This window comes from Paramacrobiotus metropolitanus, unplaced genomic scaffold (assembly GCF_019649055.1).
Source record: "Paramacrobiotus metropolitanus isolate TYO unplaced genomic scaffold, Prichtersi_v1.0 Parri_scaffold0000032, whole genome shotgun sequence".
NCBI lineage: Eukaryota > Metazoa > Tardigrada > Eutardigrada > Parachela > Macrobiotidae > Paramacrobiotus > Paramacrobiotus metropolitanus.
This window is the reverse complement of record NW_026570252.1, coordinates 879,205-905,470: the sequence shown is the minus strand read 5'-3', so window position 1 is coordinate 905,470 and position 26,266 is coordinate 879,205. Positions and strand designations below refer to the sequence as shown.

The 26,266-nt window shown below is 47.5% G+C and overlaps 3 protein-coding genes across 4 annotated transcripts; all 3 read right to left on the bottom strand.

The window, feature by feature from the left end:
- Positions 1-609: 609 nt before the first annotated feature.
- LOC129588857 (uncharacterized) lies at positions 610-25,099 on the bottom strand. 2 transcript variants are annotated; one of them, XR_008690533.1, is made up of 3 exons: positions 24,185-25,099; positions 2,344-5,147; positions 610-2,250 (listed from the first exon to the last, which is right to left on the bottom strand). XR_008690533.1 is itself a non-coding variant. In XM_055483253.1 (2 exons), exon 2 carries the CDS (start codon positions 5,131-5,133, stop codon positions 2,395-2,397), a length of 2,739 nt encoding a protein of 912 aa, XP_055339228.1. In that variant the 5' UTR covers positions 5,134-5,147; positions 24,185-25,099; the 3' UTR covers positions 610-2,394. The 2 variants fall into 2 exon arrangements, 1 of the variants encoding a protein (XP_055339228.1); XM_055483253.1 differs by having other exon boundaries at positions 610-5,147.
- LOC129588901 (uncharacterized) lies at positions 5,491-10,065 on the bottom strand. Its single transcript, XM_055483318.1, has 2 exons — positions 5,737-10,065; positions 5,491-5,544 (listed from the first exon to the last, which is right to left on the bottom strand). Exons 1-2 carry the CDS (start codon positions 10,063-10,065, stop codon positions 5,491-5,493), a joined length of 4,383 nt encoding a protein of 1,460 aa, XP_055339293.1.
- LOC129588900 (uncharacterized) lies at positions 17,823-19,771 on the bottom strand. Its single transcript, XM_055483317.1, has 3 exons — positions 19,299-19,771; positions 18,618-19,250; positions 17,823-17,913 (listed from the first exon to the last, which is right to left on the bottom strand). Exons 1-3 carry the CDS (start codon positions 19,559-19,561, stop codon positions 17,823-17,825), a joined length of 987 nt encoding a protein of 328 aa, XP_055339292.1. The 5' UTR covers positions 19,562-19,771.
- Positions 25,100-26,266: the final 1,167 nt, after the last annotated feature.

Genomic DNA, 26,266 nt, shown 5'->3' with positions numbered 1-26,266 from the left:
ATCCATTCTTAATTCTTATAGCATTTTTACTGTTTTGTGAAACGTTATTCCAACTGATATCATAACATTCTACGAGGCACGATTAAGGGATTTGGCCCGGTACATGGCGCTAAAATCGTGTACACTGACGGGAATATTCGCTTTCGCGCACTTTCAAACATTTTTTGGGTTGCTTTTTGACATTGCGTAGCGAAATGATTGGTGTACATAGGCGTGAAATCCGTTTTCGCGCGCAACATCCGGTTGCGGAGTTATGAGGGTAACAAAATTCCAAAAAGTTTAAATGCATTCAGGTGTACCAAAAGTCTCATTATGGACCAATCCCTTTACAACTTTGCACGTAAATGCACATAACCATGAAGATCGTTTTGACACGGATACACTGTTCTAACATGTTTTTCAAATTTTAAAACGAATTTCACAAATTTTAAAATTCATTTTAAAATTCGAAAAAAATCGCAGAAGTCTGGATCCGTGTCAAAACGATCTTCATGGTTATGTGCATTTACGCACAAAATTTGAAAGAGATCGGTCCATAATGAGACTTTTGGTACATCTGAATGCATTTAAACTTTTTAGAATTTTGTTACCCTTCTAATGCTAGATCCAACTGTGATCCAGATACGGAGACAGAAACGGAATCTATCCCGTGGAGTGAGCTATGCGATAAGTATAGCGAACTACGCGGAATCGCGAAACGTCGCACCGCTAATAGCTGACTTTTAATAATATTGAAAGTCTGGAGACCAGAAATCAACAAGTGATCGGCACAGCTCGATCGTAAATCGTAGAACCAATTCAACAGTGTGTAACACTGTGCAGCACGTGCTAAGCCGCGCCCACTAACACAACTCAAGCTAGCCAATCAGAGCGAGACACGTCACAGACCGTAATCCGAAGGCGTAGCGCCTAGCGCCACGGGCGTGAACGCTAGTGAGCCTCGTCTCACATGCCTCTGGGGGGATGCCGAGCTCCGTTGAGGCTGGACAAACTCCCGAATCCACGAAAAACGACGGTCGCCGGTGTCTGTGCGTGCTCAAAAACATCAAATCTCTTAATCCATTTAATCACATAATTCCAAATGCACAATGTGAAATAAAGAGATCTGTATTAAAATACTATTCCATATCAATTCTAATACAAAAACAGATCAACAGTTATAAGATCAACAAAAGTATTAATCAAATGTAGACTAGGATCCTCCGTTTCTGACTCGTAAAGGTCACAGGTCCTGTCCACCGTTTTCCGCACTTTGGCCCATTCCGCTCGGTTGAGCAATTCTGCGCATCCGTAGTGCGACTTACATCACAATCCGCTTTGAGAATCAGGTGCGTATCAAGTACGACTTAGAAATACTGCTTCATCTTTGGAATATGGTGCGTATCAATTGTACGACTTAAAAATGAGATCCGTTAAAGGTCATGGAGGGACGTCGTGTAGACAAGCGTAATTCGCTTCCTCCCTGATAAAGGTCATCCTTTATTGAGATGATCCGTTGAGATGTGCGACTCGTTATGGGTTAATGGTCCCAAAAGGTCATGCGACTGGAATTCCGGTACGGTGACTCTCTTGGGCGGTAATGATCCCAAGGGTCATCCAACTTTTCTTCAAACTTCCATTAAAGGTCATGGAGGAACTTAGCCGATTTTTGCCGACTTTCAAGCATTTCTTCGCTTGCCCCCCTGGTAAAACTTTTAAGTTGACCTTTCCGTCGCACATCCCACTTCAATATGCCTCGAGCGGCCAGAGTGCCGGCAGAGTTTACCGTAACATCTCTGATGGGGCCGGCTAACTACCGCATTAAATTTACCCCATGACGCTTCCACATTAAATCTTTTACTCTTGTTCGCCGCTTGTGGCCCAGCTTCCGTACGAGAGATCCGGCTTGATTACCGTTATTTCTCTCGTTAAGTTTTGACACTGAATCGCTTAAGGAGAGTGGCCGGCATAGTACACCGTAGCGTCTCTGATGGGGCCGGCTAATGGACCGAATCAAATTTAACCCCATTAATATTTCCACCTGTTGTCTTTCTCTTTTTCGCCGCTTATGGCCCATCTTCGTCTTCAAGAGATCCGGCTTGATTACCGTAGTTTCTCTTGCTAATTTATAACACTGAGTCGCTTAAGGAGGAGAGCCGGCTGACTGCCGTAGCAACTCCTTTGGGGCCGGCGTAATAGACCGAATCAATTTAAACCCCAATCGCTGCTCCACATGATTTCTTTATCCTTTGCGATTCTGTGCTATAAACGCTGAAAACAACAAATACACAAATGCAGTTAATGTTAATATGTCACGTCGCCCTTATACAACACCATTTCTCATTTCTCATTCTTGTGACGTACCGACGATTGCCGTAGACGCCCCTTTTAATAGTGTGATCCTAACGATCAGCACTATTCCATTTCATTTGAGTCGCCCTCCTCGCCGTCTCTCGGCGGGCGCTTCTTAGAACTTTCTGGTTGATTGCGGTCAGACGTTCGGTCAACTGGTTCCGTGGAATCAACTGCTATGACCTTTTCCGGGTCAACTTCTCGCTGACCGCGACCTTTCCCTTGGCGACTGCGTTTAACCGCCTCTACCCGGTGGCGTGCGTCATTTTCTTCCAGTCGCAGTCTTCGGTTATTAGGGTCGTCCGCCAGTCGCCGTTGCACATCAGCGAGGTTATCGCGGAGTTGCTGGTTTCTTAGGCCGCGTCGTCCTATCTGGTTAGGGGCGCGTTCTGGGCGTCGGTCGCCTTTATTCACCAGAAATTCGTTAATGTAGACGTCTACTCCGTCCACTGGTTCAACATAATCGCTTCCCATAGTATCTTTGATCTTATTAATCCGCTCTTCGACCTGGGAGGCATGGCGCTGTGTAAGATTTCCCTTTTCCCTTCGTGTCCTACACTTTTTCAACGCCTTCCGAGCCGTGTGGGCTATTCCAACATGTTCCATAGGCTCTCCCAACTTAACCACGTGAGGTCGGAAAAGTGGCGGGATGTCGTCCTTCATTGTGTTGGAAACCAACTGGTTCTGTGTTTTATAGTGTGCCAATCTCGCAGCGAAGACCTTCTGCCCCATCCTTTTTGCGGCATGGTCTGTGGGATCCACCTGTAATCCGATGGATGCTCTAGCTGCAAGCAACTTGAAGGCCGGATTTATGTGTCGTAAGACGAACTGAGCCACATATTCCTGTCGTTCATCATAGTCTGTGTAATAAAATTGTGTCATCCCGACTGGGTCAGTCGTGTCCAATGGCACGTCCAATAGGCTCAAATCCAGCAAACTGTGTAATCCATTTCGTCGGATGGGGAGATAACAATCTCGCGCAGAGTCACGAGGAATGTATAGTCGACGAAAAGTTCCTTCTTCCACTCCCCTCTTAATCTCTCTCGCGTACCCAGAATCGAGTAAAAACTGGCGAAGCTGATTCAGAATCGTGTGAATCTTATTCGCCTCTGCCGAATCATCTTCAATCCCCATATATCGGCAAATTTCCGTCTTTTGTTCGTCGGTGTCGCGCATATCGTATACCATGTCGATCGTGTCCGGGTGTCGATTATTGAACCTAGAAATCGTTCGTCGATCGGCTTCACGACGTTCATCCGGTGCGCGCTGACTTTCTTGTGCGCTCCGTTCTCCTAATTCTAACTGCGGCGGTTCATTACTCGCCGGTGTAGCCGGTTGGGGGTCGCTGTCCAGAATTACGTTTCGTCGATGGGTCACATTCTGGGACACTTCTGCGACTGAACTGGCTCCTTCCATTGGGTCATCTTCTTGTGCAGTGCTAATGATTGGATCCACCACGTGGACCGTTGATTCCATCCTTTGGTATTTTGGGGGTGAATCTTCCCTTTCCGCGCTTGATGACCTTTTACTCGCGCCAGATTCAAAACCCGCGTAATACTTGGCTCTTTCCTGCCATCGTCTATCCTGTGGGTCTGGCGTTCGATTTCGCGTATGTTCGCGTCTTTTGTCCCATGACCTTTCAGGTGTTGACATCCTAACGTTACGGTTACGGAATCCAACTTCCAACGGCACCTGATGACCTTTCTTTTCAGGCTCTGTGCGGTAAGTCTCCGCACGCCGTTGCTCTTCACGTCCTCTTGTCGCGGCCAAAATCTTTGCCGTATCGATTTTCCGCTGAATGCTTGTTTCCGTTATCTCATTTCCATGGCGCACCCATCCTCTTCCGCCACGGTAATCTCTGTCGTGGGAACGTTCGCGTGACCTTTCGCTACGATAATCCCGTGTCCTTTCGCGGGAGTGTTCACGTGACCTTTCGCTTCGTCTTTCTGAAGTCCGCTCGTGTTCACGTGAATGTCCGCGTGACCTTTCTCTATGCGGCGGTGAACGGGGTCGTGTAAACACGTCATCTCGTCTAAATCCTCTGAGCGCCTGTAGAACATTGCTCTCGTTCTGGCGGGATTTGCGCAGGTCTTCCATACGCTCTTCAATTGCCTTCTTTATGTACGGTGCTGGGGCGAAACCCTTCTGCAGTCTCAATTTCTCCCGCAACAGCGCATCAAATAGTTCCTGTTGCATAGCGGCCGGATCACTCGTCAGAGTGTCAATCTGAATGATAAGAGACTGACGTGTAAGTTGCGCTTCTTCTTCGTTGAGGCTGGCTGTCGGTACAGTTGAACTCGACGGATTTGGCAGCGCCTCTCTTGCGGCCTGTTCGCTCGCCTTTTGATTCGCCGCATTGATCTTTGCCCGGAGTTCGTCCTCCAGCTGTTGCCGTCGCATTTTCTCCTGGTCCTCCTCGAACTTCTTACGGTATGCATCCGTTTGCGGGCATTTCAATGGCTCCAAAGTCTCATCCCAGCCACTTTCATGATTCTGGATCGCTTCCCGGTAACGATCCTCAAGTAGCATCCGCTCTTCAACTGGAATGCTGCCATAGTTCCTCGCGCTGATGAGGTTTCGAAAAACGTCCATGTTCCCCCGTTTAGCTTCCATAAGTCCCACGAGTGAAACGATGTGTGGGTCACCCAACTTGTGAACGCAAGCGTAACACGGAAACTTTTTGTCAACTTTTCTATTATTCCGTAAACAGTCCGGACACTTTGGGTTATAGCCCGTAGACTGATCGACGTCCGTTTGAAGTGTTCCCTGGTCTCGTCGGTTGGCTTGACCTTTTTGTGCCATCTTCCGTTTAAAATCTGCAATTAAAACAATCCATCATAGTAATGTTTCTGTATAAATCGTTTCCATTCTTTATCCATTATCAAGGCTTCTCTAGCATTTTTGCGCCTATTCCGTTACTGAGCTGAGACTTTCCTAGCTCCTGCTGCCCTTTCTATCACTGTAACGTGGTGACCTTTCTCACGTTATCAGCACTTTCTGTCTACTGTGACCTTTCTATTAGTCTTATCGCCGCTACTGCCCGCGTTGACCTTTTCTCTTTCAATTTGCCATAAAGCTTTTCTCATTCGTTTTTAACTATTTTATGCTTCTCTGTAATATGCAGGGTTCATTACTCGCTGCACATTACACTCGTCCCCTTCACTCAGACTCCTTTGCCGGCGGTTTATACGGCTTGAAGTCAATTCGGCCGTCCTGGTTAATATGAAGTACTTCATCTGCTATCAATGCTTCAACGGCATTCTTAATCCATTCTTTATCATCTTCAATGTTCAACTCTCCCAGTTCGTAATGGACGGCCATGAAGTTCGAAAGGTCATTCCATGACGCCCCATTAGTACCGCCAATGGCGTCCAAAGCCACATCTGTGATGGCTATCTTCCAGGCCTCCAGTTCCATTTTGAGTCTGGGTGTGCGGTCCGTGCCCTGTTTCGGAATATAGTAAATAATTTTGTTGTCTTTGTCGTATTTACATCCCAGTCTTCCTTCCTTATATGCCCGTTTCAAAACTCGCTCGGTCATGCTGAGTGAGGATCTTCCATTCGAGTTTTCAGCGACCTGCCTTTTCAAGTCTGGTCCGAGCATTTCGCCTTCTCTAATGTTCTGAAGCGCCGCTTGGACTTCGCTCCATGTCCGGTTAGTCACATCCAATGGTGCGCCTAGCGTGTAATCTGTCGGTTCTTTTGTTTTTATACCGCTAGTCTCCGTTTTCTGGGGGGATATTGCCGAGTCTGTTGGGTCTGTTCTCTCCGTTTCGTCAATCCTCAATTTTGCCAGCGAGCCGGATGATGACTGTGCCGATTTCGGTTCATCAGCTTTCTCCTTCTGTGGTAAAGTCTCATGACCTCCCACTTCGTCTGCCGACTTCGACCGCTCTTTCTCAAAAGCCTCTTTCAACGGTGCGAACAATGATTTCTGGTACACTTGTCGCGCAGATGCGGCTTCTGCTTCTGCCGCTGCCTTGTCCATTGGGAGCATGACCTTTTCTTTCTCCCCTTTTTCCGAAGTCCCGTGACCTTTCGGTTGAGTTTCTTCTGTCGCAGTTACAGGTGTCTCTCGGCCTTTAGGCTTCTCTGTCGCCGGTTCCAAAGGCGTTGGGGCTGATTTGTCATCGTCGCTCTCTTCCGATTCCCCGTCCATTGGTCCTTTCTTTTTCATCACTTTCTTAGAAGAAGCCTGGATGGCTTCTTCGTCGGCTGCTAACTGTGCGATCCGATTTAGTATGGGAGTTGTCGGATCTCCACTCGATGGCACCTTATCCATCTCCTGACTATCGGACATATGACAGTGGACTTGTTTTTCCGGCGGTATCAAGCCTACTCTCGTATATCGAATCGGATAACCTTTATGTGCGTTCGTTGTGGAGAGGATGTTCTGTTTTATCATCCTGGGCAACACGCGTTCAGTGGCCGTGTCGATTTCCTTTATCAAGCCCTTTCCGTCATTCCACACGGCATTAATGTATTGGCTGATCCGGTGACTCGTTGACCCCAACGGGCTTGTCATTCCCGCGACTGCCCTTTCTACTCGCATTGAGGGATCTTCGTTTGGAGTCGTCAGCGACTTGTCCGCACTTGACGGCCTGAATAATTTAGCCTTATACGCGAAATTCGGGTGTTTCTGGAGGAGTTTTCCCGCATTCCGAGCGTATTCCAATACTACATCAAACTTCTGTTTGGTGAAGCTACGGTGCATTTCTTTTCTCAAATATTTCTTTAAGCCCGTTCTGAATTTTGACGTCACTGATGTCGTTCGTATCCGTGTAAAATTCTTCTCCGCTCCATTGAATGCGTCAATGATTTCATCAATTGTGGTCAGATTATCATTATCGGGATCTTCAAATTCCGCTTCGTCTCCCGAATAATCAAGTTCACTTTCTCCATCCGGTTCGATGTAGTTAGCCATCGCCAATGCATCGATTTTCCTGGCCTCTTTTCCTTTCTTTTTCAATTTTACGGGTTCGCTCTTTGCTTTTTTCCCTTTTTCAAGAGCCTCCGCTAGGCTTCCTGGCTCGACGGTTCTTGATCTAGTCGTTTTCGGGTCCGTATGTGATCTCGTGCTAACCGTCGAAGTACTTGGAAGGCTTACTTCCGATGCTTCCGATTCACGAGACGTTTCTCGTTTTGCCTTCTCTCGCATTCCTTTCTCCTTACGCTGTTTCGTAGTAGATGCCGAGATAACCACTGGGACAATCTGTTTCACAGCTATGACCTTTCCTTTAGATGTTGACGGCTCGGGCTCGGTGACCTTTAACTTTGATGTGGCCGATTCGATAATAAATTTCTTTGAAGTTACAGGTTGCGGTGACCTTTCTTCAACTTCGGCGACTGGTTCATCCAATATTTCGACATCATGAGAGGGCGGTTCGTCTTTTTTCTTCCTTTCTTCCTTCTTCTTCCCCGTGCTTGTGCTCTCGTTATCGTCACCGCTTTTTTTCTTCCTATCTTCGGCTTCCTTTCGTTTCTTTGGGGAGTCGCCTTTCTTAGCCCTCTCACGGTTCATGGCCTCTTCTAGTTTAGCCGCTTTCCTCGGTTTAACGACCACTTTTGGAGGCTGTTTATCTTCCGCGGGCTCCTCGGCCCTGTCGTCGTCTTCGTCAGCCTGTTCCTCTGCCGAATCATCGTCAGCTTCCTCCTCTTCTGATTCGTCCAGTTCCGATGGTCTCCGGGTGCTCTCCGTTCCTGCCTTTTCGGCTACGGAGGCCTCTGCCATCTCTCCGGCTCCACCTTCTTGTGCCGGGTCTAGGGCCCGACTTTCCAAGTGCGGTGTTTCTTTCGTTTGTCCCTGTGTGACGATCTCCCATAAGGGGTTTTTCTTTGCGTCATAAAACACCGTCTTGTACGCTCCGTTTTCCATTTTTCTTGTGAGTCGGAAATGAGCTTCGTCTATCTCCGTTCGATGTCGCATCATGCTGATCAGCGTATTCGCTTGAACTAGAGGATCCTGACGTTGACTTACTGGTATTAAGTTCCACAACTGTTCAAGTGCTGCGCGATTGGCGTGCTCGGCGCTTTCCTCTGACACGTCCCATGGAGCGTATGGAATCGGATCTCCTGTGATCGGATCAACAATTACCGCGGTTATACACTCCGTTGTCCCATCGCCGAAGTGGACTGTCAGCGTCACTTTTCTGCACGTTCCATCGGTATATTTCATGGTCGACTCATAATCCTCCAATGTTCGTTTACTCGGGTCTGGGTCTGCTGTCGGTTTTGGTCGAACTCTCTCTTTCGTCAGCAATTTCCCATCCACTGTGTATGTGTATGCCAGATGGTCATCATTTGTGCCCACTTTGATGCGGATCCACGCGTTTTCTTCGACCGCAACTTTGGACACCACGTGCTTCATCATCTGGATCAGAACTCTCGGATTATGACGCTCTTCCGGGGGAATGAACTGTAACGCCTCATTGACTTCCGTCTTTGACCTTTCCCCGATCTCAGTCTTAACTGACTTGTCCGCTAGGGGATTATATGAGTCAATCTCCTTATTCGTTCTTTTATCGACTATCCGAGCGGTGACCTTTCGTTCGTTATGGTCAGTTCCAGTGTATTTGACTGTAAAAGTCCGGCACTTCGGAAGTCGAACTGAAACAGCTTCAGGACCCGGCGGCGTGGGTGGTGCGCTCTTTCTACCCACTGGAACCGGGGCTTTACTCGTCGTGACCTTTTTCGTTCGCTGTTCCTTCTTGTCACTTTCCCTTGGACTTGTCGTCGGTGACCTTACTCTTTTTCCGCTCTTTACGGTCCCGCTAGACGGCTCCGTAACCGAACTGGTACGTCCCCGTACTGATCCTGCGGTTGAACTGGCCCGTGACCTTTCTGCTCGTTTGGTTAATTCTATCTCAATCTTTCTCTTTGTTTCCATGAGAGCACTATCCGACATCTCTTCTACTGGTGCTTCGACTGATGCCCGTGATGGCCCTGCCGCGCTGCTTGCTGAGGGTCCCGTTTCTTTAGGAATCGTCTTAAGGAACATCTGTATCTTCTCAATCATCGGCGGCCATTTTCTGTTGGTTAGAGCCGGATGGTACTGTTTCATCGAGGCGATTCTGATCGCCAACTCTTTACGTTTCACTTCGATGCTTTTAGTCTTTTCCTTCATCGCGATATGGACTGCTTCAATAATCGCATCCAAACTCATTAATCTCCCATAGAATGCATGTTCATCTTCAACTCGCATATGGATTCGATAGAGATCCCGACACATACGGTTGAAATCCTGGATGGCCGCTGTATCAGCCGCTGTCAATCCTTCCTCGTTGCTCGCTATCACGTTCAATCGCGCGTCATCGTCTTTCATATCTAGCGGGAGTTTCGGTGAATAATCATGCACCGTTGGTTCACCCGGGGGCGTTGCCCGTAGACCATCTGGTCCGACCTGCTCCAATTTTGGGCCCAGCGACGGCAGTACGCCTCGCGGTCGTGGTGAATCAAATCGATTTCCTCCTCGCCTCCCTCCTTTCTGTGGCGAGTTCCGATGAGGTCTTTGTGCTCCCAATTGCTGTGGCGTTCTCAACCGCGGTGCTCCAATGTCCGACAATGACAAACCTCCTGTTTCCGGGAAGGGTGGCAAGATCGGCGAAGCCCTCTGTGACTGCACTGGGGTCGCTAACATTCCACCCAATCCTCCATATCCCATAAACCGACTCGGTGTAGTCTGTTGCGGTGGCGGCATCAACATTCTTGCCGATCCCATCACTTGCGGTGGTCCCATCAGTGAGGTATACGATCCTGGGTGCGATTGATAAGGGACGCTCGTTATTTGTCCCGAATACTGGGTTCCGGCAGGTAAGCCGTGGTGCACCCAGTTAACCGTATCTTGATAAGTCGTCTGCTGTCCCGGATCGTGATACACATAATACTCCGGGCCGCCATAATAACCTCCCTGGCCTGGCTCGTTCTGTGCCGTTCCTGCCGACGACGTCGACCCTTCGCCATATGAAGTGTCGTATCCATATTCGCCTTCCATTCTCTTTGGGGTCGATGTCTTTAACGGGTTTCCTATACTTTCCGAATCCGAATTCTCTGAATTCTGTCGTTCCAATCTGTCCATTAACTTAGCTTACCTTCTGTAATAATGAAACAACAGTGGTTAGCTTTTTAACAGTAATGACCTTTCCTTTACGCCATCCCAACTCCTATTTTTAGTGAAGTAACCCCTTATTCGTATTTATGTGGGTTAATTTTCTTTGCGTCCTTTAGTTATCCGATCAAGGAGTTCTTTGTCGGCCGCATCTTCAACTTCGCCTTTCTGGGTCAGCAATTCTGTAGGAGTCAGTTTCTTTTTCTTCTGCTTAGTCTTTCTCTCCTCGATGGCTTTCGTTATAACACGGCCCAATTGTTCAGCTTTTGATTTGACCGCTTCTATTTCCTCTTTTCTTGTTTCTATGAGGTCATTATCATTCATCGTAGCAGTGCGTGGTTCGAAAAAGGATTGTTGCAAGTCCTTTTTTGAAGTACGCTCTGGTACTTCGCCCTCCTTCTGGCGATTCGGTAATGTGACAGGAAGGTCACCCGTCTCTGGTGACCTTTCTGCCAGATTCCCGGCTTCTGCGTTCAACTTTATTGTAACCGCTGTCTCAAAGTCTTTATCCTCTTTCCTCGGTCTCCCTCTCTTCTTTTTTGATTTATCCGCTCCTGTATCAGGTAGCAGAGAGCGTGGTTCGAAAAATTGACTGGTATCGTTTTTCGGAGCATGCTCGGCTTCACTGGGTTTACCTTCTTCCGACGTTTCCTTTTCGGGTAGCAGAGGTGGTTCGGAAAAGGTCGCTTTTTGGGACTGACGCTCTGCGTCTTTGTCCGGCAATGGCGGGTGCCATAACTTCAACCGGTCAATTGAGACCACTTTCAAGTCTGCCTCCTTCTTTGGATTCTGTTCAATGACCTCCGCTTCGTTTGTTGGCGGGAAACTGAGGATCTTCCACACTTTATCGTATTTCGACTTGAAGTCCGACTGATTTTCTTTCTTTCCTTGTTTCGTATCCTTCGGGAGTCGTATCAACACAAGGTCGCCCACCTTGAAATTCGGTTCTGACTTCCTCTTGTTGTAGATCTCTGCGTTCTTTTCGTAAGCATCTTTAATGTTGCATTTTGCCACTTCTTCTGCAAAGGTCAAGTTCTTTTTCATGGTCTCTACCCATTCGTCGGGAGTCCCATAATCGTCTGGGATATTCGTCTTTGTGACCACATCTTCCGGCATTGTCATTTCTCTGCCGTGCAGCATGTAATATGCTGAATATCCAGTTGTGGCGTGTACGACTCTGTTCATCGCAGAAATAACATATGGAAGGTACTTGTTAAACTTTCTTTCGTTTCCTGCTTTCAGGTACTGTGCCAAACCATCCGCAATCGTTTGCATCTGTCTCTCCACTTGGCCTTGACCTTCTGGATGATATGCTGTTCCAAATGTGTGTTTAATCTTAAACACATTGGTGACCTTTGTCAACACTTCAGCTGTGAAGTGCCGTCCACGATCCGTATGCAGGATGTGCAGCGCTCCATATACCAATATCACATGTTTGACGAACACTTTGGCAAATTCTTTGGCTGTAGCCGTCTTCATTGGTACAGCAATCACGTATTTCGTCAGCTGATCGATGAACACTGCTATGTATTTATATCCGCGTTTCTTCGTTGGTAACAACGGTCCTTTCAGATCCGCGTAAACTCGGAAGAACGGATGTCCCACTTTAATCTCCTGCAATTTCCCGGGTGGGCATTTCCTCGGTGTCTTACGAAACTGACATCCCTGACAGGCAGTTATATAATTCTTGACATCTGTACTCATTCGATCCCAATAATATCTCAATCGGATTGCTGTCAATGTCTTCTCAAATCCCAAATGTCCTGCCGCTTTCTCGTCGTGCAATGCGTGGATTATCGCTCTTCGCATTGACAACGGCACCACATATGACCTTTCTAGTTTACCATTTTTATCCTTTACTCGGTACAGTATGCCATTCCATAACTGGTAATGCACTTCAAATTTGGATCTCGTCTCAGCATCTGGTAGATGTTCCAATTCATCTATTATCATTGCCAGATGGGGATCTTTCAGCTGTTTATTCCGTAGCTGCAGATTCGAGTCATCCTCTTCTTCTTCATCACCTTGCAGGTTAACTATGCGGACTGTCGCCGTACTGAGTTCATTCCAATCTTTGATGACCTTACATCGTGGTAATGGCTTATATCTCTTTTTCGTCTGTTTTGGGAATCTCAACAACTTGATCGGGCACTCGTTCAGTGCTTGTGTCACTTTGTCTGTTTCCCAAATGTCATCTCGAATTTCCGCCGTTTCATCAAGTCCGGTGACCTTTCCGTTATGAGCTTCAATATCTGCTGCAAGTCCGGTGACCTTTAAGTCACTAACGGTAGGCAACCAGCTTTTAACTCGGTTCACTTTTGCTTCCGTTTCAGCCGACTCATTCGCCGTAGCTGAGGTGACCTTTAACCGTTTTTCTCTTTGTTCCACCATCTGCAGGAACAACTGTCCAATTTCAATTGCTGGTTCTTTCGTGTCGAATTCTTTCTTGTAATCTTCAAAATTCGGAATTTCGTCGAATTCTTCTTCATGGCACGTTGGGCCTTCGATTGGCGCTCTTGATAAGGCATCCGCATTGTCACAATACTTTCCGGGTTTATATTCAATTTTAAACTGGTGACCCTGCAGTGCCATCGCCCATCTTGTCAGACGCGGGTTCATTCCAACTTTATTCGTCTCTGACCTCAATAGGTTGGTCAGCGCCTGGTGGTCCGTTCTTACAGTAAATTCCGCATAATCAATAAACGGTTTGAATTTTCTGACAGCAAACACTACCGCCAGACATTCCCATTCCGTTACGCCGTAATTTCGTTCAGCTCCATGTAGAACGCGACTCGCATACGCGATTGGATGTCCATCTTGTGACAGCACCGCTCCAATTCCTTCTTTACTTGCGTCGCATTCAATGACGGTCGGTTTTGCCGGGTCAAATTTTGCCAATACTGGACCTTCACATAACAGTTGTTTCAAGCTGTTGAACTCGTCTTCGTGTACCTTTGTCCAGTCTTTCTTCACTTGTTTGTCTTGTCTCAACAGTTCATACAAGTGACACGTCTTCTGTGCATATCCCATTATGAACTTGCGGTAATAGTTCGCCAGTCCAAGGAATGACCTTAATTGTCTTTCAGTTTGAGGTCGTTTGAATTCTGAGACTGCGGTGACCTTTTCAGGATCCATTCGGATTCCGTCTTCACTGAGTATATGACCCAGGAATCCCATTTGTCTCATTCCAAATTCGCACTTGGTTGGCTTAATCGTGAATCCCGCTTCGACCAAGCTCATCAATACATTTCTTAAATTCTGCATGAAGATTGCCCAAGTTTTTCCGGCGAAAATCACGTCATCAATGTATCCGAAGACACAGCCTTTTCTTTTTGCCTTCGAAAGTACCTTGTCCATGCACAATTGGAATGTCGCTGGCCCGTTGCAAACTCCAAATGGCATCCTTTTGAATCGATACATTCCATCTTGCGTTACAAAGGTCGTCTTGTTGATTGACGCTGGATCCATTGGGATCTGCCAGAATCCACTTTGCAAGTCCATTTTTCCGTAGTACTTATTGCCTGCACACGCATCAAGCAACTCGTCCGGATTCGGTAACGGGTAATTGTTCTTTCTCGTTAACTTATTCAACATGATGTAGTTGACACAAAATCTGGTCCCCATCGTTCCGTCGCCGTTCTTTTTCACAGCAAGCACGACTGGAAAGCTCCACTCGGCATCTGACGGTTCAATTACATCTTGTGCCAGCATCTCTTCGATATGCTTCGTTATGAATTCGCGGCCTGTCCAACTCGCTCTGGCCGGGTTGCATTTAACTGGTTTCGCATCTCCCGTATCGATAACGTGAGTGACTCCTTTCACATCACCATACGGTTTCCTTGACGTCGGTAAGACCTTCCAGAATTCCCAGAACGCGTTATACACGTCGTTCTTCTGTTCCTCAGTTAGGTCGGGTCCCAGTTTCAAATTTCCGATTATCTTTGTCAATTCAGCTTTCGTCGTATCGTCCACCTCTGGGTCCTCGAGCACGTTCTTTACTGTCCCAGCGTTGACCTTTACATTTTCCATATGTTCATACGGTTCAACGTATCCAAGAAGTTGATTCTTCTTCACAATTTGATATTTGCTACTGTGATTCGCAATGACGATTTCGAAGTATTTCCCTCTGTGATCCGTCACTCCCGCCAACGGTTGCACATCAGTTTCGGTTTGTGGGACCGGTGTAAACATCAACTTGTTTTGAGCCGGTGCATATTTTCCCATCTTGACCTTTACCCGTGTGCAGTTTGACGGTTTCAATTTAATTCTTTGGTCACTGTAGACTTTAATCACGTTTTTCGACATTCTAGCCTTTTCCACTTTCAATCTTCTGACTTTAATTTCTCTTTCTTTTTCTTCGTCCACTTCGTCATCTTCGTCTAGATCCATTAAGTCCTCTTGTTCTGAAAGGTCACTTACACCTGAATCTTCCGAAGTCGTTGAATTGTCACTTGAACTCGTCCATTCCGAGTCCGAATCGCTGCTCTCGTATTCCTGTGCATCGGCTTGACCTTTGTCAGCCTTTTCAAGTGGACGCTCATCAACTCCTTCATCACCTGATGAAAGGTCACTTTCGTTTTCTTGCGAATCGCTAAGTTTTTTCGCTTTCGAATTTTTGAGCAGAGGTTTGTCCGCTTCCTTTGCCTTGCGCCCATTTCGTGCGGCGATTCTCGGGTGACTCCTCGCTACCCGGATTCTCGTTGGTGACCTTTCTGATTGATCGGAGTTTGACCTTTCTTCATCCAATTTTGACTTTTCCATTTTCTCGAGGTTCATTAATGGCTTTTCGGTCAACTCGACCGGCGGGCATTCCTCACCGTTATCGAGTGACCTTTCCCCGTTTTTTGCCTCAGTTACTGGGTTTTGTTGTTCATTCGATATCCTTTCGACTTCCTCCTTAAACTTCTTCCACATTTCATCTCTATCTGTTAACATCCGTGCGATGTCAAAAGCTGATTTTGGACTTTCTTCCGTCTCGTTCGATCCTCCTTCAGCTGTCTCTTTAGCTGTTTCTTCCTTTTCCACTTCTTTCACAGTCTCTTTATCAACTTGATCCTGTTGGACCGTCTCGTGACCTTTAGGTCGTTTGGGACCAACGAAGACACAGTTTGCCATCAGCTCTTCGGTAACCCAGTCATCACTCGGAATCGTTTCGTACATGAACCACGTATCACCGCCTCGTTCTGGGTAGTCGACTCCATCTGGATCTGGTGCAAAGGTCACCTTTTTCTTCTCCATCAATCCCGGTGACCTTCTTTTCCGAGTTACTTGTAATTCGCGCATCTCCTTTGTGTCAAATGTTGGAATCTCCGCTTCAAATTTCCTCCAGTATTTGTCGAATATCTGCCAGTTGTCCTCTTTGAGTGCTTTACAAAATACCAACACCGATTCATATACCGGTATACCAAGTCCTGTTGGGAATATAACCGTTCTCCCTTGACCTTTGTACATGTGGTTTATACGGAAGTCCCAGAACAGTTCTATTCTTGCTTCTTCCCATAGCTGTACTTCTTCGTTCATTACCTCCATTTCCCTTTCAAGTTTCCTTTTCGTTTTTACCTGGTCAAAGGGATCTTGAATTCCATTATCCGCGCGTTGTTGCCAATGGTTTAACCATTTTCCTCTCCCCGTAATAAAGTTTTTTACGCATGACAACCAAGTCCGATATCTATTCCAATGATACCGTTCGATATGTGGTTTCCACATTTCGTTTGTCCGCATGATACTTTTCACTTCTTTTTGGACGTGACCTTTAAGATCTGATAATGCAGCGTTACATCTCGGCCATTCTGAAAGGTCATCTTGGGAGGCGTTTTGACAACATTCAGTGCATTCCCATTGTGGTTGCACTCTACACGGATCCTCGTAGTAACCGTGTCCACAACTCCCCATTCGTTCTTCTGGAGTTAATATCCTTCGATTCATTTGCGGGTTGGCAACCTTCTTCTCCTGTGCTGTGGCTTTCTGCTCACATTCGATTTCTGTTATACTGGCTTCTTCGGAGGATATTTCGATAATCCCTGACTCTTTGTTCAATTGGTGACCTTTCAACTGTTCAAGCGCTTTGTTGCGGAATTCGCTCACAAACATCTGCTCTTCTTCGGCTATGCGTTTCAATATCCGCAGTCTTTCACTCTTTTTGTCCTTCCCGACTTTAGCCGTCTTCACTCCCAGTGCCTCTGGTACTGGGATAGACTTTGCCCACTCCAAGCCAGGCACAAGCGATTCTTTCGCTGCAGCTGTCGCTTCTTTCTGTGTGGCAGCTATCCTTTCAAGTGTTGGTGACTTTTCGTCATTCTCGGTAGCAGATCGAGGTTCGAAAAAGTTCGGGGTACGCTCTGGTACTCTCTGCAAATCTTTTTCTTCGATTTCATTTTCGGTAGCAGATCGTGGTTCGAAAAAGGTCTTACTGACATTTTTCGGATCCGGCTCTGACGCCCAGTTCTCAACTGGTGACCTTTCATCTTTCGTTCCCGGTGCCTCTGGTACTGGGATAACTTTTTTAACACATTCTTTTTCTGTGGCTCCCTGATCATAGTTATCTGCGATCATACTTCTCCCGTCCGGGAGAAATATGATCGCCTCATCCATATCTGGCGCAAGCGGTTCCTTTTTCCTCTCGTTCGCTTTTTTGACATTTCCACTTTCACTTTTCTTCTCCGGTGCCTCTGGTACCGGGATTGTCCGTTGGCTAATCTCGTTCTGCTGCACTCTCGTCATTCCCGGTGCCTCTGGTACTGGGATGACCTTTTCTTTTCCCTTTTGTGTCAGCATTGTCCGGTTTAGTGTATTTTCAATCTCCTGTTGGATCATTTGCAGCTGCTCAAATGGTGACAATTCTTTTTTCGCCCTCATTTCATTTGCCTTTCCCGGTGCCTCTGGTACTGGGATTAGCGTTTTGTTAACCGTTTGAGCATTTTCCATCTGTTTTACAAGTTCGGTGACCTTTCCGACTTGAACTTTGGCGATCGGTTTCGGGTCATCTTCTTTCTCCTCTTCGCCTTCATTATCCATTAGTACGAACTTCTTCTCTAAGAAGTCGAATCCCAGTAGCACCTGTACGTCGTCACACTTCGGTCGGACGTAGAATGAATGTTCGCTAGTCTTTTTCCTTAAGGTCACTGGTGCTACGCAATAATGCGTCACCATGAATCCTGACGTTCCGCTAATTCCGTTTATCTTCACCAGTCTGTCTGGTGGCAATGGGAGCATATGAAGTCCATTCTTCTCACAAAACGGTTTGCTGATCAGCGACGTCTCAGCGCCGGTGTCCAACATTGCGTTGACCTTTATGTCTCCCACTTTCACTTCATGAGTGTACGCTTCAATTCTTTTGGGCAGTTTTCCATTTTGAATCTTCAATGTATGGATCTTGCATTTCACAGGAATTAGCGATACTGGCCCGGATCCATGTCGGGAGGCACTTGTCCTTTCGCCGGAATGCTATGACCTTTCAGTATCTCCCTCAACTTGTCAATCCTGTGTGGGACGTCAGTTCGGACATCATAGAATTTCTGCGGTTTTTTCTGATCCGCTTGCTTCCCTGCAGCCATTTTGCCGCTGGTGACCTTTTCAACATTCTGCACTTGCTCATTTGCTTTTGTGCTGTCCACGTGACCTTTAGTCACTTCATTTATCGCCTCGTGGATCAGTTCCTCTTTGCGGTTTTCGTTTCGTTTATCTCGCAACTTCTCAATGACTTCACTTGTTATTTGGTCAGCTCGCTTCAATTCATCTGCTTCCTTGTCTTTCATCCCGTCTGGTGACCTTTCATATGTAACCATATCATATCCCTTTTCGGTCATCCATTCAATCACCTTTGCTGACACTTCATTATTCGTTTTCGTCGGATTAGTCTGCGAAGACATTCCGTCCGTTCGGGCCGGTGACTTGTCATTAGCATCCTGTTGCAATGCTTGTGATAAGTCCCGTGACCTTCCAACTGCGCTACTCTGTTGCGTTTGCGCCATTTCATTTGACCGTCCTTTTGTTCATTTTGCGTTAAGTCCTGTGACCTTTCGTTGCGCTTTATAACAAATCCGCCACCTGTCAACTTTTGTATGGGGACTTTTTCTCCATAATTCAGCGGTTTATTTTCCGGCGGTGCGTTTCGCGGGTTATTCAGGTCAGCTTGTGCATTCTTGTATTCGGTTGCGTTGAATACTGGAGCTAAGTTCGGTGACCTTTTGACTTCTTTCCCGGTAACCAGTTCTTCCAGTCGTTTTCTCTCATGTTGTGTTCGCAATTCTCGCATGTCCCAGTAATCTTCTTGCGACATTCCACCTTTTTGTTTCGCTTTCGGTGTCGCGGGTATCCACATCCCGTGATTCCCATTCGGTCTGTAGGCTACTTTTCGCCATATTTCCTTCCGTTGCAGCGTTACTGCATCTACAAGTGAGTCGTCGGAGTTCTGTTGTGCCGGTTCGCTAATCTTCTGCTGCGCTGTTCGCAGTGTCAAGTCTGTTTCTTGACCTTTTGGCACGGCGCTTTCACCGTGACCTTTAGCGTTCGCACTCGCTCCTTTACTTCTCACTTGGACTTTTCCAACGGAAGGTGACCTCTGGTGATTCGGTATGCCGCGTTCTTCCATATACTCTCGGAATTTCGAATGATGCACTTCTTCATCCTCTTCTGTAGTGCTATTCTGCGGCTTCTTCTGGTTCAACAACGCCTGTTGAATCTTCGCATTACGTAATGCGCGGCGTTCAGCTAACACCTTTTCGCTGCAATACGGTGACCTTTCGTTTTGCTGCGCTGTTCGCAGTGTCGCGCTACCGTCACGACAATTTCCACTCGCAGTACCATTCTGCGGTGACCTTTGGTCTCGTTGCGCGTTTCCACTCGCAGTACCATTCTGCGGTGACCTTTTATCCACTTGTACTGGTTTCCCGATAACCAGTTCTTTTTGCTGCTGTGACGGCATCCTTATAGCCGTTTCAATTTCCTTTTGCAATGACGACATCCATTTAGCCGTCTCAATTTGCTGTGGCGGCATCCGTATAGCCGTTTGCTGTGGTTGCGGCATCCATATAGCCGGTCCACTTTCTTTTTGCGCTGACGGCATCCTTATAGCCGTTGCAGTGGTCACATTCACTGCAGTACCATTCTGCAGTGGTGACCTTTCCATTCCCTTTTTATCCGGTGGTTTCGGGTCGGGTCGATCAATAGGCTCACCGGTGCCTACTGATCTTGCCCGTTTCCCTGAACCGGCGCACCTCCTTGTTGAGCGCCCTGCACATTTCCTTGTACATTTCCCTGTTGTTGTCCGATATCATTAGCCGAGTTCATATTCTGTCCGCCGCCGCCATTATTGTATTGGCCACCACCCTGTTGGTAGTTTCCTTGGCCACCTCCATTTCCGTTGCCTCGGTTGCCACCGTTCCAATTTCCACGACCGAAGCCTCTGTTTCTTCCTCTGAAGCCGCCGCGGAAGCCGCCACGGTTGCCACCGCCTTGCCCCCCGTTTCTGTTTCCATAATTTCCGTTTCCTTGCTGATTCTGGAAATTTGCTTTGTGCTGGTACCATTGGGCGATGAGGTCATATCCGTTATTCACCGCTAGGCGCCAACCACCAAGCCCGCGCAGTCGTTGCCACTCGTTAAAGGCAAACAGGTTCGGGTTCTGGTCCGGTGGTGTGTTGGCAAACTTGCATCCTTGCGTCTGGTGGTTGCCATACATACAGTACTGGCACATCTGCGCATTGTTCGCCACCCATCCATCAATCATCTGGAACTTAAATTCCGTTCGTGACCCCTGGTTCTGTTGAAAGTTATTCTGGTTTCCTCTGTTCGGCTGGAAGTTGCCTTGTCCTTGGCCTTGGTTTCGGAAGTTTCCTTGACCTCCGTTCCAGTTCCCATTTCCATATCCATTTCCAACAAAGTTGCCGTTTCCCTGTTGTGGTAACCCAGTATTGATAGGGGCCACGTTCTGTGGTATCGGTGGGGCCACATTCTGAGGTGCCGGTCTCACTTGAGCCGCCGCTTGTATCGCCGCGACCATCGCATATGTTATTGGCTGTCCCGTCTGACTGTCGATAAAGGTCACCTTTTCCATGACCTCTCTGACCGGAGTCTCCACACGGTATTCAACCGGCTGCTGAACTGGTACTGCCGCCATCCTTTGTTGTGGCACATTCTCAACGGGGCCAGACCGAATTGTCGCGTAATCTTGGTTACGTTGACCTTTAGGCGCCTTATATTTCTCTTCTCCCGTTGCCCAGTGTCTGAAGAAATCCTTTACATCGGTTGGCGTTCTGCACTTCTGTGTACGCAAAGCCTTGTAGAGTTCATTATCCACTCTACATCCTTCGATCAGGAAGCCCACTGCTTGTTTTTCCGTAATAATCCGTTTTGCTTTGAATCGCATCATCGCTTGATAGTACTGGTCAAGCGATTCCTTTCCGAGTTCAAATTTTCTTGCGTAGGCCTCACGTAAACCTAGGACTTCTTCATCTCGATCACCGTATTCATCTTTAAACTTGTCCATCCATTCTGTTACTGAATATTCAATCCCGTCTTCTGATGCGATATCTTTTTCGCTTTCAAACCAGGTTTTAGCAGGACCTTTCACTGCGCTGGCTATTTCGATCATGATCTGGTCATCGGTAAGTTGGTATGTTCGTTGAGTGTCTTTTACCAGCCTCGTCCAGCCATTCACTGTATCGCGACTACCATCAAAGGTCACCAGTGGCGTTTTTCGAGCCATGGAGTTGAGTGCTTTTGCTAATGCAAATCCCGATTGCACTTTCTGATCCTCTTCCTCTTCGCCACTTTCGTCGTCATTTGTATTACGCCTCTCCTTTGCGTAGCGGGACTTCCTTGGGCGCTCTTGTCGACTGGATTGTTCGTCTCGTCGTCCTTCGTTGACAAAGACGTTCGTTTCGATGTGCGGAGGAAACTGTGAAGGGTCACCCCGACTCATATGCGGGTAACCTTCCGACAGCTGCTCTTTATCCTCGTTGACCTTTTCGCCATTCCGCTCCGTTTTAATGCTTCCTTTACCGGTGCCAGTTCGCAGCGGCATCTCAAAGTGGAAGCTTTTGCCCGTTTCATGCGCCTTGCTATAACTGGGCGGGGGAGACTCCACTATTGCCGTCTTCACTCCATATTGCAGGAGTTGTTCATCCTTCTGTTTATTGGACATACTGAGGGCCTTATTCTCGTCTTCGAGGCGTCTGACCTTCAGTTGAAATTCTTCCTTCTCGATTTTCAAATCCTGATTTTCCTGATTAACCTTCAGCATATGATGGTGAAGTTGGAATGTCCTTTCTTGAACGATCTTTTCGGTATCGTTTTCCGTCTTTTTGATGTGTTCTACCAATTGGGTCACTTCTCTTTCTAGTTTTATATATTCTTCCGCTGCTGCCTTCAGCTGGTTTTTTGTCTGGGTGACCTCGTCTTCCCCCGTCATTACCGTTTGGGTCATATCTATCAACTCCGTGTTGAGTCTGATGATTTCCTGTGTCTTCTGGTGAACCGCTTGTTGCCACTCTTTATCTTTCAATTCGAGCGCGGTGACCTTTACATCAAGGAGATGTGCCTCGTGCTCCCATCTCAGACCTTGTTCAACGATTGTCTTAGCGGTTTCTTTCAATTCAATGTTCTCTGCGGTGACCTTTTCTTTATCTTCCTTCAACTCTTTGTTCTCCTCCGTCACCTGCTTTATCTCCTTTTCCAGCCTCACTCCTTCAGTGGCTGTAAGGTCCCTCAGGTCTTTAGCCGCTTGGACGGCTTCATCAGCTCTTCTCTGATGACCTTTCGATTCTCGTTGGAGGATTCCGATATTCTCGTCCCGTTGCTTCAGATCGTTCCTGAGCTTGAATACCTCAGTGGTATTTGTCAACAATCGTTGGGTAGCTTCGGCGAGTTTGGTCGCGTATTCGTCTCTTTTTGTTTCAGCCTCAGTGACCTTTTGTTTCAGTTCGTCACACTCCTCCTTCAATTCGGCTAAGTGCCGTGACCTTTCCGCTGATTCCTCCGACATACTCTCATTTAGGTCATTGACTGCGAGATGACCTTCCATTTCTCTGTCATCTGCCATTTTCAAGTATTCGTCAGCCAATTCCTTCTGTCTTTCGTATTTCAGTTTCCAACCATCGGCGGCACTTTGAAGGTCACCCTGTTGCTGCTCCAGATCGAACAGGCGGGTTTCAAGTGTTGTCAGTCTTTCCCGGTATTCCTGTTTCCGCTTGTCCGCCTGACATTCGTTATTTTCAAGTTCCTTTTCCAATTCACTGACACGTCTCCTCAAAGTTGCCGTGGGACTGTTCGGTGACGGTGATCTTACGTTGATGACCTTTCCAGTTTTTGTTCGTTCAATAAGGTTCTCGGGTATGTCCTTAAACGGTGTCATCTCTTCAGCACGGTCAGCTTGTCTCATCGCGGATTGGAACGACATATTCATCGTCGTTTCATCATCCGTGAAGTACGATTCATTGGATTCATCTGAGACCATTGGAGTTGCCCAAAGGTCATCGTCTGCCGTTTTGTCATTCAAGGAAAGGTCACTCAATCCGAGTTCAGCCAGTTCCTCTTCGGTGACCTTTGTCTTTTCACCTCCCGATTGAGTCAGGTTCACATTTTTATCCTGCTCGTTTATTCTGACAGTGGTGGTATCTGGCTGGGATACCCCGACTGCCTCCACTTCCTTTTCTGTGGGTTTTTCCTCCCCAGTGACCTTTGTCTGGTTCATCGGTTTTCCTCCCGCCACAGACGCGGGGGTTTGCTTTCCGTCTCCGCTGGAGCTCTCTTCGTTCTGTGTAGCTCCAAGCGCCACTTGGTACGTGCTGTCGCTGCCTTTGATGTCCTTCCTTGCAAAGGTCACAGCCGCTCGGGTCTGTCTGTCATGTCCGACTGGACGCGCGAGCGACTTGTATTCCTTTTTATAAGGATCAACTGCGCTTTGCTGTGATCCTCGGGAGCTCCTGCTTCCCTGGCTGCTGTGTGATGTCGGTTCCTCATTATCTTTGTCCATGTTGATCGGATAACTTGGACGCTCCTGTCAATTGTTCTCACACGCACGTTATTGTATGGTTTTAAAAAGTTGCCCTAAAGGTCACTTTTACTTCGAACTTTATCAAGTCCTTGTTAAAGGTCACTTTTCGTTTGAAAAATTTCGGCTAAGTTCCGTTTAAAGGTCACTTTCTCGATAAAAAGTTCGAGAGATTTGCCCTAAAGGTCACTTTTCAGACAAAACTTCGAGAGCCTTTTTACAGTTCAGAACACTTTTACGAATAAAATTCTACAGCTGCTAATATCGCTGTACTACTAACTGACTCGATTTCAACTTCGTTAAAAGGTCACTTTTTGGGTCAACTTAATCAGTTCCAACTTTTGATAAAGGTCACTTCCAACTCAGCTCAAAGGTCACTTTCCAGCTCAATGTTAAAGGTCACTTTCCAGCTCAATTTTGGTTAAAGGTCACTTTCCCTTTCTAAATATCGCGTCTCAATTCAAATTTCCCATTACAGCTCAAGTTCAATGGAAAATCCCCATTTACGTTGTTTACTTCGTTACTATTGGTTCGCTAGCTCAAATTATTCAGTTCAAATTTCGACCAATCACAGCTCCGATAACTGACCAATCACGTTATTCCATTTAAATTTTATATCTGCCTGACGTCACGGTCAACGGCCAGACATGCGCGCCGTGTGCAAAACTCCGCCTACGTCTATGCTCAGCTCAGAACGGACCAATGAAAATTGCCAATTTTACCAGCTAACCAATCCCGTAATTAATAACCGTTTTTCTACCTGTCAACCGTCCTTTCCACGGGAAAGTGATCCAGATGATCCAATTTCTTCTCCACAATCCGCTCCCGCGCTGCCGCTTTTCCGTAGCGGTTGTGCCGCACGCTTTTAGTCTGCTACTGTGCCGGCTGACTGCCGTAGCAACAGTAGTTGTGCTCTACTCCAATTTGGAGGAGTCTGATCTGGTCTCTTCCGTGCGCCCCTTTTGGCGCTTCGCCGCTTGTGGCCCACGGCTTAGGATTCGCTGAATCCTTGCCGAGTACCAGTGACACCAGTGTAGGTCTTCGCTGAAGACTCTACACCGAGGAACACTGGCGACTGAACTCTTGCACTCTTGCACAGCTAAGGAAACAGCACGGTTCTTCGCTGAAGATACCGTACCGAAAACCGAAGCTGGAAATCCGCGTCCGTTGGAGGAAATTGCACCGCTTGTGGTATGCGCTTTGCTGTCACACAGACCTGCGCCTTGCTGGTCGCGGGTAACACGTCAAATAACAGGCCAATTTTGCCTGACACAATTCAAATCAGATCAGATCAATTCAATCAGAGAACCGCTGTCGGCTCTGCTACCATCTAATGCTAGATCCAACTGTGATCCAGATACGGAGACAGAAACGGAATCTATCCCGTGGAGTGAGCTATGCGATAAGTATAGCGAACTACGCGGAATCGCGAAACGTCGCACCGCTAATAGCTGACTTTTAATAATATTGAAAGTCTGGAGACCAGAAATCAACAAGTGATCGGCACAGCTCGATCGTAAATCGTAGAACCAATTCAACAGTGTGTAACACTGTGCAGCACGTGCTAAGCCGCGCCCACTAACACAACTCAAGCTAGCCAATCAGAGCGAGACACGTCACAGACCGTAATCCGAAGGCGTAGCGCCTAGCGCCACGGGCGTGAACGCTAGTGAGCCTCGTCTCACACCCTCATAACTCCGCAACCGGATGTTGCGCGCGCAAACGGTTTTCTCACCTACTCTTGGTATACAATTCTTTTGGCTACAAAATACCATAAAGCAATACAAAATAGTGTTTGGGAGTGCGCAACAGCTAAACTTCCCCTGGATGTACACGAAATTGGTGCTATGTACCGGGCCAAATCCCTTAAAGTTATTCTGTATTTTTGTCTAGGCGATGCTCATGGTGGATGTGAAAAATACCGCCGAAGCGCAGCAACAGGACTCTGGCATCCTAGCGGTTTCCCGCTGCCCAGTCCCCACTAGTGACCTTGTGGTTGAAGAACGGGTTGCCCAAGGGATCCCGTTACCAGTGGAGCTGCTCATGGAGATCTTCCAGTGTATGGACTATGGACACTATTCCGCGGCAACGCTGCCGCCGTATCTGCTACCTGTGGGACGCTACTGTCACCTCCAGCTGGTTGTGCAAGGACGTCTGCGTTACCTTCGGCAGAACGGATTTCGGCCCGATACTCCGTGGTCCATCCGAAATGGATCACGCGATTTTGGCTTGTTTGCTAAAGTACGTCGACAGGCGTATCGACACCGTGTGCATTCGTACCGCCGTGCCGGACAACATTTTCAATGCGTATCTGGCACTGTACTCGGTGAAGATGGTGTCACCCGAAATCCGTGTTAAGCGCCTGATCTTCTGCGGCTGGGATTTTGGCGCGGCATGGCGTTCGCCGCAGACGCCTCGGAATTATCATTATTTCGCTAGCCACTACCCCCGTGTCATATGGAAGGACTGCAGGTTGTCGACGGTGGGTGGGACCGGTGGGGGTGAGGGTGGCCCCGTGTTCACGGCTCTAGTGCGAAGGGCCGACATCCAGCCGGCTTCCCTCCATTTAGCACAGCTGTGGACCATCTTCCAGGCCAACTTATCGCCCTCGGACCGCCTCCAGTGGGAGGCCCTTTGTCAACCCACCGGGGCATTCGTCACGGGAGGCGTCTCGCGTGATTGTGGGAGTGCGTTCGAGCATCGGAAACTCCCAAATACTTCTTGCTTTGTTGTATGACATTCTGTAGCCACTTTTATGACATCCGGTTAGGGAGTTACGGTTGTAAAAAAATTCCGAAAAGATTAAATGCATTTAGGTGTACCAAAGGTCTGGTCGTGGGTC

What these genes read in the sequence shown, in the direction of transcription:
- LOC129588857 (XM_055483253.1), bottom strand. Translation starts at nt 5,133, where the DNA reads ATGGCACAAAAAGGTCAAGCCAACCGACGAGACCAGGGAACACTTCAA.
- LOC129588901 (XM_055483318.1), bottom strand. Translation starts at nt 10,065, where the DNA reads ATGGGACCACCGCAAGTGATGGGATCGGCAAGAATGTTGATGCCGCCA. An exon ending in GACTCAAAATGGAACTGGAG is followed by an intron (nt 5,545 to 5,736) that starts GCCTGGAAGATA and finishes CATATTAACCAG; the next exon opens with GACGGCCGAATTGACTTCAA.
- LOC129588900 (XM_055483317.1), bottom strand. Translation starts at nt 19,561, where the DNA reads ATGGAAAGGTCACCACTGCAGAATGGTACTGCAGTGAATGTGACCACT. An exon ending in CCAGTACAAGTGGATAAAAG is followed by an intron (nt 19,251 to 19,298) that starts GTCACCGCAGAA and finishes ACGAGACCAAAG; the next exon opens with GTCACCGCAGAATGGTACTG. An exon ending in ACCGGGAAAGAAGTCAAAAG is followed by an intron (nt 17,914 to 18,617) that starts GTCACCGAACTT and finishes CGTCCCACACAG; the next exon opens with GATTGACAAGTTGAGGGAGA.